This window comes from Panthera pardus, unplaced genomic scaffold (genome assembly GCF_024362965.1).
Source record: "Panthera pardus isolate Hobbes unplaced genomic scaffold, ASM2436296v1 HiC_scaffold_6, whole genome shotgun sequence".
NCBI classification, from domain to species: Eukaryota; Metazoa; Chordata; class Mammalia; order Carnivora; family Felidae; genus Panthera; species Panthera pardus.
Genome location: NW_026526991.1, coordinates 62071576 through 62086687, shown reverse-complemented (window position 1 = coordinate 62086687; position 15112 = coordinate 62071576). Strand labels below are relative to the sequence as shown.

Here is a 15112-nt window from a genome sequence, read left to right as displayed (position 1 = left end):
GATCAAGTCCTTGCTCCATTATTGCCCTGCACCCTTTTGGGAACCTGCTGAAATTTGGGAAAAGTGAAATGTTTATTATATGCCAAAGTCCATGGTAGGTACTTTCTCAGCTTTGCTTTCCAAAGCATTTGAAAACCACCCAGTTCTTAAAGTTAAATAATCTGACCCAATTCATGAAAAGTGACACAGCCATCTTAACCCAAAGTCCACACCTTCTTTTCTTCACTAAACCCCAGCGCAACTCTCTGGAAAAAAGTCTCATAACTGAGTGGAAAACAAAGAAGGGAATTTATTATTATTATTATTAGAAGTGGGAGTGAGGGGAGTGGGGCTGGGCAGGCGGTGGCCCAGGGAGAGGGTCCCATGGAGCAGAGATTGGGGATGTCTCAGTAAAGAGGGGCAGATCATGAATAGAGCCTCCGCCCCCAGCTGGGGGCTCCTGGGTTCGGCCAAACACTGGGCTGAAACGTGGAAACTGGGCATTGACAAAGTACAGAGGGATGTGGGCAATTCGGCCTGTGGACCAGCACTGCAGAGAGGGACAAAAAAAGTCTATCAGAGCCTAGGCCCAAAGAAGGCCACACAGCAGCCAAAGCCCTGGGTTCTTCCGCCCCGCTCCCGAAGAGCCCAGTAGCCTGGCCTACTCACCACACTGAGCAGAGCCCCTTTGTTGAAGGAAGGATGGAAAGCGATGAGCTGTGCCTGGGCCCCGGGCTCCCCCTGGATAACGCCACTAGGGGGAGAAGGTGAGCAGGCATCTGGAGCCGGGCAGTGGAGTAGGATGTGGGTTCGGTGTGGGAAAGCTGGTGGGCGTCCAGACCTGATGGGCCTACCTGGCACTTACCAAGGAAGCAGCTCAAACACGGGGCTGTTTCGAGTGCGAAAAAGGAGGATGACTGGTTTACCATCCTGGACGCGTGGATTTCCTGTAAGAAATGGATGTGACAGGAAGGCCCCCTGTAGGCAGAATCCCAGGGCAGGGGGGAGACCTGCAGCCAGGACGTGGACACCCTCCATTAATGGAAGATGGCTGTAGCCGAACAAAGTCCTTCCTCCCCAACTCTTACCTTTCATAAGCACAGCCAGACGTTCCCCACTGGGGTCCCAGACCATGGAGTGAGCCTCTCCCCCAAGTCTATGGGTCAGAACAGTAGGTTGGGAGGGCTCAGCATGGCCCCTCCACCTTTTGACTGCCCCTCCCTCACCAATCAGCTCACCTTTCCTCTCCATCTGGTGTCTGTACTGTTGTCTCAGACAGATCCGCCACAATGGTGGCTGACTTTGCACCTCCAACGCGCCCCTTTCCCTCCCCTGCAAGAAGGGCAGAGGCTCTGAAGTACAGGAAAGGGCCTCTCACTGGTCTCCTGCCTCCCACCTATTGTAAGCATCAACACCTCTCAAGTCTCCCAAGTTTTACTTCCCTTTATCCTTCAGAGTAGCATATTCCAGGGGGTTCTTGCCTTCCTCTGACTGCCCCAGATATTCTGCATCCGGAGCCATTTCCCCTGACTCACCGCAACGTTCTGGGAATGACAAGGAGTAAATGAGTGGTTCCCCCAATACAGTGAACAGCAGTCGGTTTCCATCTGGGCTCCAGCAGCCAGCCTGGGGTCAAGGAACAAAAGGTAGAGGAACACTGGTCTGTAGGGGGACACAGGGAGACAAGCTGGGACAATCTGGGGCCCACCTGCTCCCTGGCTGTCTGAATCACAGTCGCCTCTTACCTGACACCGCCCTGACAGAGTAGGCCACCTCTCGCACGTCCACATCTGGGCCTCCCAGACTCTGCACCGGAAAGAGTCAGGTCACAGCTTAGGACCTCTAGGTTCCAAAACTTGTACTTCCCTCCCTCTGCCGGTCTCAGGGCCAGGTCAGAGAATGGTCACAGAACTTCCTGCTGGAAGTTCCAGGAGCCAAGTGCCTTTCTCTGGGTCATTCCTGTCCTTACCCCTTCCCCTGCTCTCCTCCCACTCACCGAAAGACAGCTGAAGGAGTGGTAGCCAGAACTTTGCTGCCATCCGGAGACCAGAGCAGATTGGTAACCCCACCGCCACGAAACCAGGGAAGGGGAACACAGGTCTCCGTTGAAACATCCCATACCTAGGCAGAAGGAGCAGGAGTGAGAGGAAACTCCAGCATCCCCAACCTGTTACGGGGGCTGCCCTTCTTCTAGGTAGAAAGACACAGAAAGGGGAGGAAGCAAGAGAGGGGCTGTTAAAACAGGAGAATAGGTTTATACGTACAGGGATAGCAAGCAGAACTTTATTTATTTTGAGACAGAGAGCAAGCAGGGGAGGGTGCAGAGAGAAAAGGAGAGAGAATCCCAAGCAGGCTCCACAATGTCAGTGGAGCCCCCAGGATATTGTCCACCACCAGAGAAGAATGCTCTTGCCTCACGTCTGAGGGGGCTCAAATGGCCAAAGGAGGGGTGGGGATCACTCACCAGGATAGCAGCATCCACAGGTGAAGCTGAGAGCAGTCGTCCCCCACTGGGTGCCCAGGCCAAGCTGGTGACAGGTGTGTGCCCAGGGTGAGAGAGCACTTGTGCACAGCCAGAAGAGGGTCTGCCGAGGGGAAACGGTATCAAGTCAGAAGGCGACAAAAGGAATGCCCCCGACTCTACTTCCTTGCCTTCCACTAAAACTTCCAAACCCAATGGCCCCTCAAATCCAAGTTAGGAGACATGAATAAGGGTCAGGGAAGTTAAGGAAGGAAGGGAAGGAAGGGAAGGAAGGGAAGGAAGGGAAGGAAGGGAAGGAAGGGAAGGAAGGGAAGGAAGGGAAGGAAGGGAAGGAAGGGAAGGAAGGAAGGAAGGAAGGAAGAAAGGGCAGAGTCGCCACCATGAGGTCCATGGATGAAAGTGCATGAAAGGGAGGAAGCTTGTATCATGGGCCTCCAGGAGGCAAGAACTGACCAGCAAAGCTGGATGGTGCTGAGCAGGGGAGAGGCCGCGCTCTGCCCCAGACCAGAGCCCTCTCCCCGCCACATCGCCCGGCCTGGGGCCTGGGATCATCTATGACTCTACCTCAGGGTTGCAAGTTCTCTTCCAGAAATATCTGCTGCTGCTCCCCAGAACTCATCCCGTGCTGCAAACCCTGTCTTTCTGTCTTTCCTTGTCAGAATTAGTCTTCCTGTCTGTGCTCCCGCATTGTTTTCTGCTTGTCACAAAGGTGCTGCATGTGAGGTCATCCTCCACCACGAGGCTGTGACTTCGTCAGCTCTGTACATCCAGAACCACATACTTGGCCTGGCGGGTGCAGGCTGTGACCTGAATCAATGCCATCCTCTCCCTTTTCCACCAAACTGTAACTACCTCTAGTGCCAGTGAGATCCTAGATCATAGAACACAACTTATTCTTGAACTTTACATTAAGTCAGTTATCTTTTCAGGTCCGTTCACAGAGATCCATCTCATTCTTTTCAGTGGCTCCACTGTCTCCGTTCCCCTGAACAGATAAACTGTAATTCATTCACTCATGCCTCCACCAATGGAGATTTCACAATTGTTTACAATGTAGGGTTTTTTTTAAGTTTCTTTATTTATTTTGAGAGAAAGAGAGCACACACGTGACCAGGGGAGGGGCAGAGAGAGGGAGAGAGAGAATCCCAAGCTCCATGCCGTCAGCACAGAGCCTGACACAGGACTCAATCTCATGAACCGTGAAATCATGACCAGAGCCGAAGTCGGACGTTTAATCAACTGAGCCACCCAGGCACCCCCGGAATGTTTTATTACAAACAATGCGGAAAAAAAATTCTCTGTATCGATATCCTTATATACTCACGTTACTATGAGTTCAGAATTTGGGGGTAAAAAAGGCTGGCACTTTTTAAGAAATAGGGGCGCCTGGGTGGCTTAGTCAGTTAAGTGTCCAACTCTTGGTTTCAGCTCAGGTCATGATCTCACAGTGTGTGAAATCCGGCTCCTTGCTGAGAGTGTGGAGCCTGCCTGGGATTCTCTCTCCCCTCCCCTGCTCACTCTGTCTCTCTCTCAAAAATTAACTAAGTAAATATAAATACACCAACAAATTATTTCGTGAAAAGTTTGTACAATATAGTCTTCTCACGAGAAAAAAAAAGTATCCACTTTCCTGGTCTTGCTAGTACTGGATATTATCAAACATTTTAATTTTAATAATATCATTCTGAATAAGAAATATTCTGTATTTTCTTCTAGTCCCTTATTTCTATGTTTAGTTTTTTAGTCTGCTTGGAATTTACTTGTAAAGTATAAAGCAAAGACTACCTTTATGATTTCCCAAAAGGATATAGCCAGTTATCCCAACACTACTAAACTACTAAAACACACACACACACACACACACACACACACACACACACACTAAACTTCTTTATTGTAATAATAAGCCAAATTTATCACATATTCAATTTTCATATATTCTTAGATCTGTTCCGTTATTCAGTTATACTGATCTGGTTTGTTTATCCAGACAGTGGTAACTTTCCATTACTGTAACTTCATAAAATATTTTAATACTGGGTACGGCAAGTCTCCCCTCAATATTCTTTCTTTTTTTTTTTTTTTAAACTCCCCTCAATATTCTTTCTTTGCAAACTTTTCTTGGCAATTCTTCCAGATTTATTCTTTAATAAAAACTCTGAATATCATTTTGCCCAGTTCAGAAAAACAAAAGCCAGAAGAATTCTGGTTGCAAGTCCACTTAATTTGGTATTTTTGTGATTACACTTTCCTGTCTGGGCATATAGTATGTCTCCCCATTTAGTCAGCTCTAGTTCAAGTTTCTTCCACAACTTTCTTCAGATGTCTGGTAGATTAAATACATTTAATAATTTATTCTTAGTGATTCAGTAAGTGTATGTACTGTAAATAGAATATTTTTTCTCCTTCAATTTCTCAATAATTTTTATAGGTATAAAAGAAAACTATTAAGTTTTTGGTTTCTTGGATCCAGTCACCTTACTACATTTAGGTGTATTAGATCAAACAGTTTTTTTAGTTGAGTCTCTTGTTTTATCTAGGTATGAAATCCTACCTTCAAAGAATAATAATTTTCCCTTCGTTTTCAAGGCATCACATTTTTTTTTGTTTTAATGCATGCACTAGAATCTCCAAAAATAATGTTGATTAACAATGGTGACAATGAGGGACGCCTGGCTGGCTCAGTTGGTAGAATGTGCGATTCTTGATCTTCAGGTTGTGAGTTTGAGTCCCAGTTTGGATGCAGAGATTACTTCAAAGAATTAAATCTTTTTTAATGTTTGTTTGTTTGTTTGTTTTTTTAATGTTTCTTTATTTTGAGAGAGAGAGAATCCCAAGCAGGTTCAGTGCTGTCAGTGAAGAGCCCAACACAGGGCTTGAATCCACGAACTGCAAGATCATGACCTGAGCCGAAATCAAGCGTCACACACTTAACCAACTGAGCCACCCAGGCACCTCCAAAAAATAAAATCTTTAAAAATATAAAAAAGAAAAGAAAAATAACAGTGATAATGGTAACTGTCTTTATCTTCACATTACTGAAGAAAATACCTTTAATATTTCCTATTTCACTGTCTAACACGAGAGCTACTGATTCTGAGTAAATACTTTTTTTTTTCCCTCCTAAATAAATTTTTATGTTAGGTCATCTCTTTGTATTTTATTTGACTTTCTGTTTTCACCTGGAATGTCTGCTTTTTAAGAAGAGCATTTATGGACATAAATATTTTTCTCCTTTAACTTGCTAGTGCAATAAATCATATTAATAGATTTCCTAACAATGAATAGTCTTTAATTTCTGAAAAATTCTACATGGTTAAGATTTTTTTAATATGCTTTTGGGGGCACCTGGGTGGCTCAGTTGGTTAAGCACTTGACTCTTGGTCTTGGCTCAGGTCATCATCTTGCAGTTGGTGAGTTCAAGCCCCACATCAGGCTCTGCTCTGGCAGGGTGAAGTCTGCTGGGGCCTCTCTCTCCCCACCCCCACCCTGCCCCTCTCCCACTCACGTGCACACACTCTCTCAAAATAAATTAATAAACTTAAAAAATACATAAATAAATATGCTTTTGGACTCTATTTGCTAATATTTTCTTTAGAACTTTTAATATTTTTCTTAAATGTTTATTCATTTTTGAGAAAAAGAGAGTATGAGCAGGGGAGGGGCAGAGAGAGAGAGGGAGACACAGAATCTGAAGCAGACCCCAGGCTCTGAGCTTTCAGCAAAGTGGGGCTCAACCTCACGAACTGTGAGATTATGACCTGAGCCAAAGTCAGACACTTAGCTGACTGAGCCACCCAGGCAGCCCTATTTAGGATTTTTGAATCTATGCTCAAATATCTTTCTTATACTACTTATTGTCAGGTTTAAGTTTTAGGATTTAGCTTCATAAAAATAAATCAGGATGAATTCTGGGACACAAAGAGGACATCAATGGAAAAACTGGTAAAATCTGAAGAAAGTCAGAGCTTAGCTAGTCATGTACAAACATCAGTTTCTTAGTTTTGACAAAGGTAACATGGTAACATAAGATGTTAACAATGGGGGAAACTGGGTGACAGGTGTACCATGACTCTGTACTATCTGCAACTTTTCTAAACATCTAAAATTATACCAAAATAAAGTTTATTAAAAGGGGAAAAAATCAGGAGGCTTTCCAAATTTTTCAATGATCTGATCTAATTCAAAAAATATGGAAAGGTGCCTGGCTGGCTCGGTCAGTAGAGCATGAGACTCAATCTCACGGTCATGCCCCAATCTCAAAGTTCAAGCCCTATGTTGGGCATGGAGCCTACTTTAAAAATAAACAAACAACATCCAAATTATCATAGAACTCTCATAATGCCATCTCATTGGCAAAATTGCCTGGCATTTTTTTTTAATGTTGATTTATTTTTGAGAGAGAGAGAGAGAAAGAGAGAGAGCGCATGAGTGAGGGAAGGGGCAGAGAGAGGGAGACACAGATCTGAAGCAGGCTCCAGGCTCTAGGCTGTCAGCACAGAGCCCAACACGGTGCTCAAACCCACTAACCATGAGATCATGACCTAAGCCAAAGTCAGACACTCAACTGACTGAGCCACCCAGGAGCCCCGTAGCCTGGCATTTTTTTTTTTTAATGGTAGAGCTCATCTGTTTTAATTTCTTACACAATCCACTTTGGTTAAATTTTGCTAGGGAATCAAATATTTCCTTTAGATTTTCATTGGTTGGTCTAAACTTGTATATGATATTCTCTAATAGTTCTTTTATTTTCTTCCATGTCTGCTGTTATCTCTTCTTTCCCACTTTGAAAATACTATACTTTGATGTTTTCTTTTACCCTGATAAGGCTGGCCAAAAAGTTTTCTTTCTTTCTTCATAATTCAAAGAATCAGTTTCTGGTTTTATATTTACTTAGTTCTCGTGGGTATTCTTCTTCAAATTTCCTTGATTTCAACTTCTGTCTACATTAATTCCCTCCCCCACTTCCTTTAAACCCTACATCAGACAGTCCTCTGAAAAAGACAAGTCTTTCCACTCCACAATCCATGGATACACACTCCCCACAATTCCTGAAGTTCCTAGTTTCGTCCCTTTCTCTAGATTATGGCATTCTCAGCACCTTGACGCTGACCTTAGGTCTGCTTCTCCCACAGCCCTGCGAAGCACTGTGAAGACAAAGAACTTCTTCCAGACCTCAAAACCCACCACCACTGGCCTGGCCTCAACCCTCAGGCCAAGGTAAGACAGAGGCTGCTGGGACTCACCGGGTAGACAAAGAGGTGGGGTCCAGGGTCCAGATGAGAATGCAGGTCTGGCAGGCCACAGCCAAGACAGAGGCACTGAGGGGCTTCCAGGCCAGAGCCGCCACATTTCGCTGCAGCCGATGCTTCAGGGAGGGGACTATAGTGCTGTGGGGAAGATTAAGGAGCTGAGTCAGAGCAGGGACACTATAGCTCAGGGGACCGGAGTTCAGTTGAGGAGGGAAAGCCAAGAGAAGAAAGCTGATCACACGGAGCCCAGGGGTTTTGTGAGACAGAAGGCTAGGATAAAGATTAGACCCGGAAATAGGACGTGTCTAGCTGTAGAGCCTCCCTGACACGATTCTGGAAGGGGTCCTGTGGACCAGGCCCAGGAACTACAGGACCCCTGGAACCAAGGCTAGCGGGGATAGGGAGATGACTCATGGACATGGAGACTGCAGAGTCGGGGCCTGCCACATACCTGCTGGCATTATACACGCGGACTGAGTCATCTAGCAGGGCCACCGCAAACTTGTTGGTGTGGGGGTGCCACGCAAAGACCCGCAGGCAGCAGCTGGACCTGGCGCAGGAGTGAGCATGAGGAAGGGGAACCTGCACCTTCCCGTCCCCCAGGCCAGAGGCTCAGATTCCCTTTCCCGGGAGGGCAGTATTGTTTTTCCCTTTTCATTTCTTTTGTCGGGAAGTAGGAGGAAGGAGAATGTGGGTAACAGTCAGGAAAGCAGTGGGAGGGGTCTCTGCTTTGACTACCCTCTCCCTCAGAGAAGTTCCAAGGTTCAGGACTTCCTTCCCGCAAAAGCCTTGGAGCTCGTACACTCACCAGTTTGTGACTTGGGCAAATTCGGCAATCAGATCTTCACTCTTGAGCTGTAAGAACAAAGCGGATAGAGGGGGTGCTGGGACACAGGGATTTTATCCCCTCAATGGGAGCTGCACTGCTCCCACCCTCTGCAGACTCCCACCCCACCCTGACCTTAAGGAATGGGAAATGGAAGGGGGCAGGAGTGAGGGAGCAATGGCTGGAATGGGTGGGGTTGGGGGGGAGCCAAACTTACGGACAGGTGGGGGAACAGGGACCCGTGGAGGGAGGAGGCCCATCGACAGAGTGCCAGGGCCCAGCTGGACGCCGTCTTCACCCACTCAAACACTGTGAGGTTGAGGAAGCAGCTCTGGTTAAACCATTCACAGGGCTCTCAATGTGTACCCTAAGATGAAGGATGAGCAAGGACGAGCATCCCCCAGGTCCTTCCGCCTAGCAAATGCTTGGGGTACCCACTCTGGGGGATGTGAGGTAGGCAGAGGGGAGAAAAGATGGCACGGGCACAGCAATGCGGCAGGAAAAACAGGGCTAAAGGGAAATGGGCTGGGAGAAGTTAAGAAAAATATGGAGGGGAGATGCCAACCATAAAACTAGAGAAGGCTGGAGGGGAAAACACTTACCCTCTTCTTCCGAGTTCGCAATTTCATTCAGCACCCCAAAAAGGCCCATATCACGCCTGGTGAGAGAAAGCCGTGAGTCAGATTATTCTGATGCCTTCAGTCTCCCTCCACAAGTTATATTCATTCAATAAACATGCGTTAAAAATAAGAGCATTCAGGGGCACCTGGCTGGCTCAGTGAGTGGAGTGTGTGACTCCTGATCTCTCGGCTGTGAGTTCGGGACCCGCATCGTGTGTAGAAATTACTTAAAAATGAAATGTTAAGGGGGCCTGGGTGGCTCAGTTGGTTAAGCATCTGACTTCAGCTCAGGTCATGACCTGGTGGTTCATGGCTTCAAGCCTCACATCAGGCTCTCTGCTGTCCGTGTGGAGGCAGCTTTGGAACCTGTCTCCCTCTCTCTCTGCCCCTCCCCCGCTTGTGCATTTGCGCTCTCTCCCTTTCTCTCTGTCAAAAATAAATAAACATTTAAAAAAATTTTTTTTAATTTTTTTAATGTTTTATTTATTCTTCTTGAGAGAGAGAGAGAGAGAGAGCGCGAGCGCATAAGCAAGGAAGGGGGACAGCGAGAGAGGGACACAGAATCCAAAGCAGACTCCAGGCTCTGAACTGTCAGCACAGAGCCCGACATGGGGCTTGAACTCACGAGACATGAGATCATGACCTGAGCCGAAGTTGGACACTCAACCAGATGAGCCACCCAGGCGCCCCTAAAAAAAATTTTTTTAATAAAATCTTTAAAAAAAAAAAAAAAAAAAACATGCACTCACATTTTAATGAGTGCCAAGTATGTGCTAGGCACTTTATATATAATCCTTTCATTTAATTATCACATTCATCTAAATGGCATTCTGCTCATTTTACCAACAAGACAACTAAGGCTCAGAGGTCTTTCAGGGCCTTGTAAGCAGATCGAGGGATCAAGACTTGCCCTAAGCCAGCGAATGGAAGACCAAGAAAAGATTTTTTTTTTTAAAGTAATCTCCACACACAACATAGGCTCGAACTCACAACCCTGAGATCAAGAGTCATGCTCTACCAACCAAGCCAGCCAGGCTCCCCACGATGGAAGGATTTTAAACAGAGGAATCAACTGATCACATTGGCATTTTAGAAAGATCAATCTGGGGCACCTGAGTGGTTCAGTCGGTTGAGCATCCGACGCTGGCTCAGGTCATGATCTCACAGCTTGTGGGCTGGAGCCCCGTGTCGGGCTCTGTGCTGACAGCTCGGAGCCGGAGCCTGCTTCAGATTCTGTGTCTCCCTCTCTCCCTCTGCCCCTCCCCCACTCATTCTCTTTCTCTCTCTCTCAAAAATAAACATAAAAAAAAAAAAAGAAAGAAAGAAAGAAAGAAAGAAAGAAAGAAAGAAAGAAAGATCAGTCCAGCTACAAATTAGAAAGGGACAAAAACGGATTGAAGGAGATGGGGTAAGAGGCTATTTCACAAATCTGGAAAAAAGGCCAAAGTGCTCTGAACCAATAAGGTTGGAGAAAAGCAGACAGATTTGAGAGGCTGAAAAGTAAAATAAACAGAATGTGAAAGCTTATAGACATTAGTAAGAGTAATAGCAAAGGAAACACCTATGTAATACTTATGGCAGCTAATACTGCTTACAGTATGCCGGGGGCTGGGCTAGATGCTTCACACTCATTATCTAATTCAGCCACCATCACAACCCTACAAAATCGGTACTGTTAACATCTGCATTTTTATTTAAAAATTTTTTTTTAACATTTATTTATTTTTGTGACAGAGAGAGAGAGAGAGAGAGAGCATGAACAGGGGAGGGTCAGAGGAAGAGGGAGACACAGAATCTGAAACAGGCTCCAGGCTTTGAGCTGTCAGCACAGAGCCCGACGCGGGGCTCGAACCCGCAGACCGCGAGATCATGACCTGAGCCGAAGTCGGACACTTAACCGACTGAGCCACCCAGGCGCCCCAACATCTGCATTTTTAGATGAGAGAACAGAAGCCTGAAAAATTAATATGGTCACAGTGACCTAGGTAGGAAGCAGTAGCATCAGGATTCAACCTGTCTGCCCCAGAGCCTACCTTCGACCCACTTGCTCCTGAATGAGCAGTAAGGTAACATTCCCTGAGACGAGAAACACAAGGTAGAAGCAGGTTTGGAAAAGGAAATGAAGAGATCGGCTTTGAACATGCTGAGTGTCTGAAGCCTGTGTTAGAGCCAACCGAGGGGGTTTGGCAGACAAGGCAACACCCGGTATGAAGTATCAATTTTAGATCCAGCCCAGGACACCAATATTTAAGGGACATCAGGAAGAGGGGGCACAGAAAAAGGCGGGGAGAAGCAGCAGCTGCTCGTGAGAGTACAAAGGAACACTCCCTTTGAACCCACCTATTGGATTTGTAGGAATTTATCCTACACATGACAGTGATAATAACTAACCCTCGAAGGGATTAATGTGTGGCCAGGCACTGTTCTCTAAATGATTAATGAAGGGCCAGGCACTGTTCTCTAAATGCTTTACATCCATTAATTCATTTCATTGTCACTACAACCTTGTAAGATAGGTTCCACTTTACAGATGAGGAAAGAGAGGGACCAAGTGATTAAGTAACTTGCCCAACATCACACACCTAAAAAGTGATACAGCCAGGAACTGAATCCAGACAGGGAGATGCACCAAATGAATGACCTAAATAGGAGATTATTTATTCACTGCAACATAATACCTACACCTAAGCTTCAGACAAAAGCTCAGAAAGTGGTAATGATGTGAAGAGGGGGCAGGGAGCAGACTCACTTAATCAAATCAGAAAGCAAGGCAAGTCACTGGAGATGAAATGAACTACTGTTGACTTAGGTTTCTCAGTAAGGGCAGCTAATTTGTTATGATGGATGATATCCAGCCCTAACCTAGAAAGAGCTTGTCAGCCCAAGGCAGAGGGACAGTGACCCCATCTTCTTCAGGATCTGCAGACCACCGCCCAGGAGACCCTTTGCCACCTCTCACCATATGTTGATGCATCTCTTCCACACCTGCTCCCGGTGGTGGATGAAGGCAGTTCTTGTGCCATGGTCCAGCCTCCCAGGGGTCTTCAGGGGATCCTTAGTCAGGTTCAGAACAGGAAGATTGATCCACTATAGGCCAGAAATAAGTGGTGTAATAATGAGTCAGTCTCCCCCGGATCTTTGCTGAACTCCCGGTCAATCTCCAAACCATGTCTGGGCTAAGAGTAAGAGGCTCCAAACACCTGTTTCCCATTCCCATACATGTAACCCTGGTGGGAAAAGGAAACTGAGCTTAGCTCCCTTATCTGGAAAACTAGAGTATTTCATAGGATTGCTGTGATTATTAAATCTTATAATATCTGTGAAGCACATCTGACTCAGAGCCTCTTTCGTACGTAGCAAATGCTCAGTAGGTGTCAGTTTCTCTCCCTTTTCCTCCCTAGGAACGCTGTGGGTAAAAAAACGCTCCAGGTTGTGCCTCCGCAGCGTAGAGAACTACCGAACTTTTCGGTAGTTCTCCTGCACCCTCACATCCCCTTAAGTTCTCCCTCATTCTCTCCATCCTCTCTAGGCCTGCCCCCACAGCTCCTCGACATCCCTCACTCTCCAATCCCAGCCCTAAAATACATTCCAGCCCTTCTATTCTCAAACCTGGGCCAGGCGGTTTCCAGTTCGTCGGACTGAGGACAGCTACCCAGTCCCCGCTACGCTGCCTCCGGTTCCCCGTGCCCCGTGCCCCGCCCCCATGTCTGTAGGTCCCCTCCCTCCTCGCCCCAGCCACCTGGCCCCGGAAGTCAGGAGGCGGACTCTCATAGCTATTGCCTGTCACCAACTCGTTATTGTGCTCGTAGAGGGTGACTTGACCCCTAGGCGGCGGCGGAGGGAACAATCCCAGGGAGCACATCTTGCCGGTCGCGAGGCCGTCCGGAATCGGTAAACTCGCGGATCCCGCTCCTCTAACTCTTAGTTCCCGGGCTAGATTCGGATCCGTACGGGTCGCCGTCTGGGACAAACAGCGTTGCAAAATTCAGCGGAAGTGAGGGGAAGAGTAAGGCAGAACACGAACGCGTGCGCAGTCCGGGGCCGACTTCCAGAGCTTCCTAGCGCGCCTCCTGGCGGCGGGAGGGAGAGCGGCGCGGGCGTGTCGCGGGGCCAACCCCTAGTTAATGGTCGGAGCGGGTTTTGTGTGTGCGTGTTTGTTAGTTTGTTTTATGCGAGACTGCTGTTTTTCCCAGTTCCAGACTCCACGACACAGTTTCCCACTCCCCCTCTCAGCGCTCGGAAAGCCCAAAATAAGCCACGTTCAGGGAAGTATCTAATTAAACTCTCCCAGGACTGTGGATCATCCAGAGGAAAATGCGGACTGTCTGGGGCAGCTGGCTAGAAAGCTGAGGGAAAAGCCTCTGAGAGGAGTAAAGTCAGGGGAAACCTTGGGAGGGAGAGGGAGAGGTCCGAAACCTCAGGTCCCCAGGGTTAGGCGTGGAGGGCGGAGTGAGAACAATTAGAAAACCGTGACCTTTCCTGAGCACGTATTACACAGTAAGGTGCTTGTATAATCTTTACAACAACCCCATGAGGTGGGTACTGTTCTGTCACCAAGAGGAAAGTGAGGCACAGAGAGATTGGACCTAAAAATATCAAAACCAGGCATCCTAAAAATTGAGATAGGGGCGCCTGGCTGGCTCAGTTGGTGGAGCACGCGACTCAACCTTGGGGTAGCGAGCTCGGGCCCCAAGTCGGGTGTAGAGTTTACTTAAAAAATAAAATCTTGGGACGCCTGGGTGGCCCAGTGGGTTAAATGTCCCACTTCAGCTCAGGTCATGATCTCACGGTTGGTGAGTTGGAGACCTACCTACGGCTCTGTGCTGACGACTCAGAGCCTGGAGCCTGCTTTGGATTCTGTGTCTCCCTCTGCCTCTGCCCCTCCCTCGCTCGTACTCTGCCTCTCTCTCTCTCTCTAAAATAAATAAACATTTTTTTTAATTTAATAAGTAAATAAATAAAATATTTTTTAAAAAGAATAAAAGTGAGATTGATTTTATTCTAATTCCAAAGGATGGAGCTAGAATGCAGAATTGGAGCTCCTCTTCTTGCAGCTGTGTGACTTTGGAAAAGTCTTTGAATTCTTTGAGCCTCAGCTTCCTCACTTTTGCACTGTCCTCATTATTTCACATGGTTGTTTGCCATACAAAATAATGGAAATGAAGCCATTTAATAATTCATAAAGTACTAAACACTTGATTAGCCATAACTCTGCCATGAACTTGGTGACCTTGGCTTTGATTTATTGATTTTTTTTTCAATGTTTATTTCTTTTGAGAGAGAGCGAGAGCGACCAGAGGAAGGGCAGAGAGAGAAGGAGAGAGAATTCCGAGCAGGCTCAGCGCTGTCTCAGCACAGAGCCCAATCTAACAGCAAGATCACGACCTGAGCGAAATCAAGAGGCGTGTGCCTGACCCACTGAGTCACCCAGGTGCCCCTGGTTTATTCATTTAACAAAGGTTAATGAGCAATTCCAAGGACCGTGTTCTGGGGACACAGAAATGTATAAGGCATAGTCACTGCTCCTAAGAGTTGCCAGTCAAGTTGGAGAAACTAGGGGGCGTTCTAAGTTTAGCATTTGTGGACTCTGTCTGCCCCTTCCTTCTACATGAAAAGTTGCCCCCAAGAGAGTTATTCCAGGGTCAGAAAACAAGAAGTCTCCTCTGAAAATGCCCTTAACAAGGAGAAAGCCATGGGTCTCCTCCACTCTAGTACTTTCCAAATGTTAGTGAACATAGACCCACCAGAGAATCCTGCTAAAAACGCAGATTCTGCGGTGGAGCTTTTAAGCTGTATTTCCAAAACGCCTCCCACGTAATACTGCACAGACCAAATTTTAAATAGCCTCAGTTTAATTTGCTAGGTTAGTTCACCGTCACCTGGAATGTTACAGAAAACTTAAAGGATGTAGAGAAAAGCCGAGGGTAGTTGGGGAAACTGGTTGGAAAAGCTC

At 46.9% G+C, this 15112-nt stretch overlaps 1 protein-coding gene and 1 long non-coding RNA gene across 5 annotated transcripts; one reads left to right on the top strand and one right to left on the bottom strand.

Moving 5' to 3' along the window:
• Nucleotides 1–243: 243 nt before the first annotated feature.
• On the bottom strand, nucleotides 244–13164 carry AAAS (aladin WD repeat nucleoporin). Of its 4 annotated transcripts, none has more exons than XM_019419511.2 (16): nucleotides 12899–13160; nucleotides 12119–12246; nucleotides 9142–9197; nucleotides 8757–8848; nucleotides 8522–8568; nucleotides 8165–8263; nucleotides 7708–7851; nucleotides 2444–2564; nucleotides 1976–2100; nucleotides 1725–1785; nucleotides 1515–1605; nucleotides 1218–1311; nucleotides 1068–1135; nucleotides 845–926; nucleotides 649–733; nucleotides 266–529 (listed from the first exon to the last, which is right to left on the bottom strand). In XM_019419511.2, exons 1-16 carry the CDS (start codon nucleotides 13019–13021, stop codon nucleotides 305–307), a joined length of 1641 nt encoding a protein of 546 aa, XP_019275056.1. In that variant the 5' UTR covers nucleotides 13022–13160; the 3' UTR covers nucleotides 266–304. The 4 variants fall into 4 exon arrangements, 3 of the variants coding, with proteins under 3 accessions (XP_053750764.1, XP_019275056.1, XP_053750765.1); XR_008419425.1 differs by having other exon boundaries at nucleotides 491–529; nucleotides 649–758; nucleotides 12899–13162; XM_053894789.1 differs by lacking the exon at nucleotides 649–733 and having other exon boundaries at nucleotides 244–529; nucleotides 12899–13164.
• LOC128774920 (uncharacterized) lies at nucleotides 7038–12486 on the top strand. Its single transcript, XR_008419426.1, has 2 exons — nucleotides 7038–7681; nucleotides 12076–12486. It is a non-coding gene; the product is annotated as an uncharacterized LOC128774920 (long non-coding RNA).
• Nucleotides 13165–15112: the final 1948 nt, after the last annotated feature.

What these genes read in the sequence shown, in the direction of transcription:
- AAAS (XM_019419511.2), bottom strand. Translation starts at nt 13,021, where the DNA reads ATGTGCTCCCTGGGATTGTTCCCTCCGCCGCCGCCTAGGGGTCAAGTC. An exon ending in CTCCTGACTTCCGGGGCCAG is followed by an intron (nt 12,247 to 12,898) that starts GTGGCTGGGGCG and finishes TCTGGCCTATAG; the next exon opens with TGGATCAATCTTCCTGTTCT. An exon ending in GTGTTTGAGCTGCTTCCTTG is followed by an intron (nt 734 to 844) that starts GTAAGTGCCAGG and finishes TTCTCCCCCTAG; the next exon opens with TGGCGTTATCCAGGGGGAGC.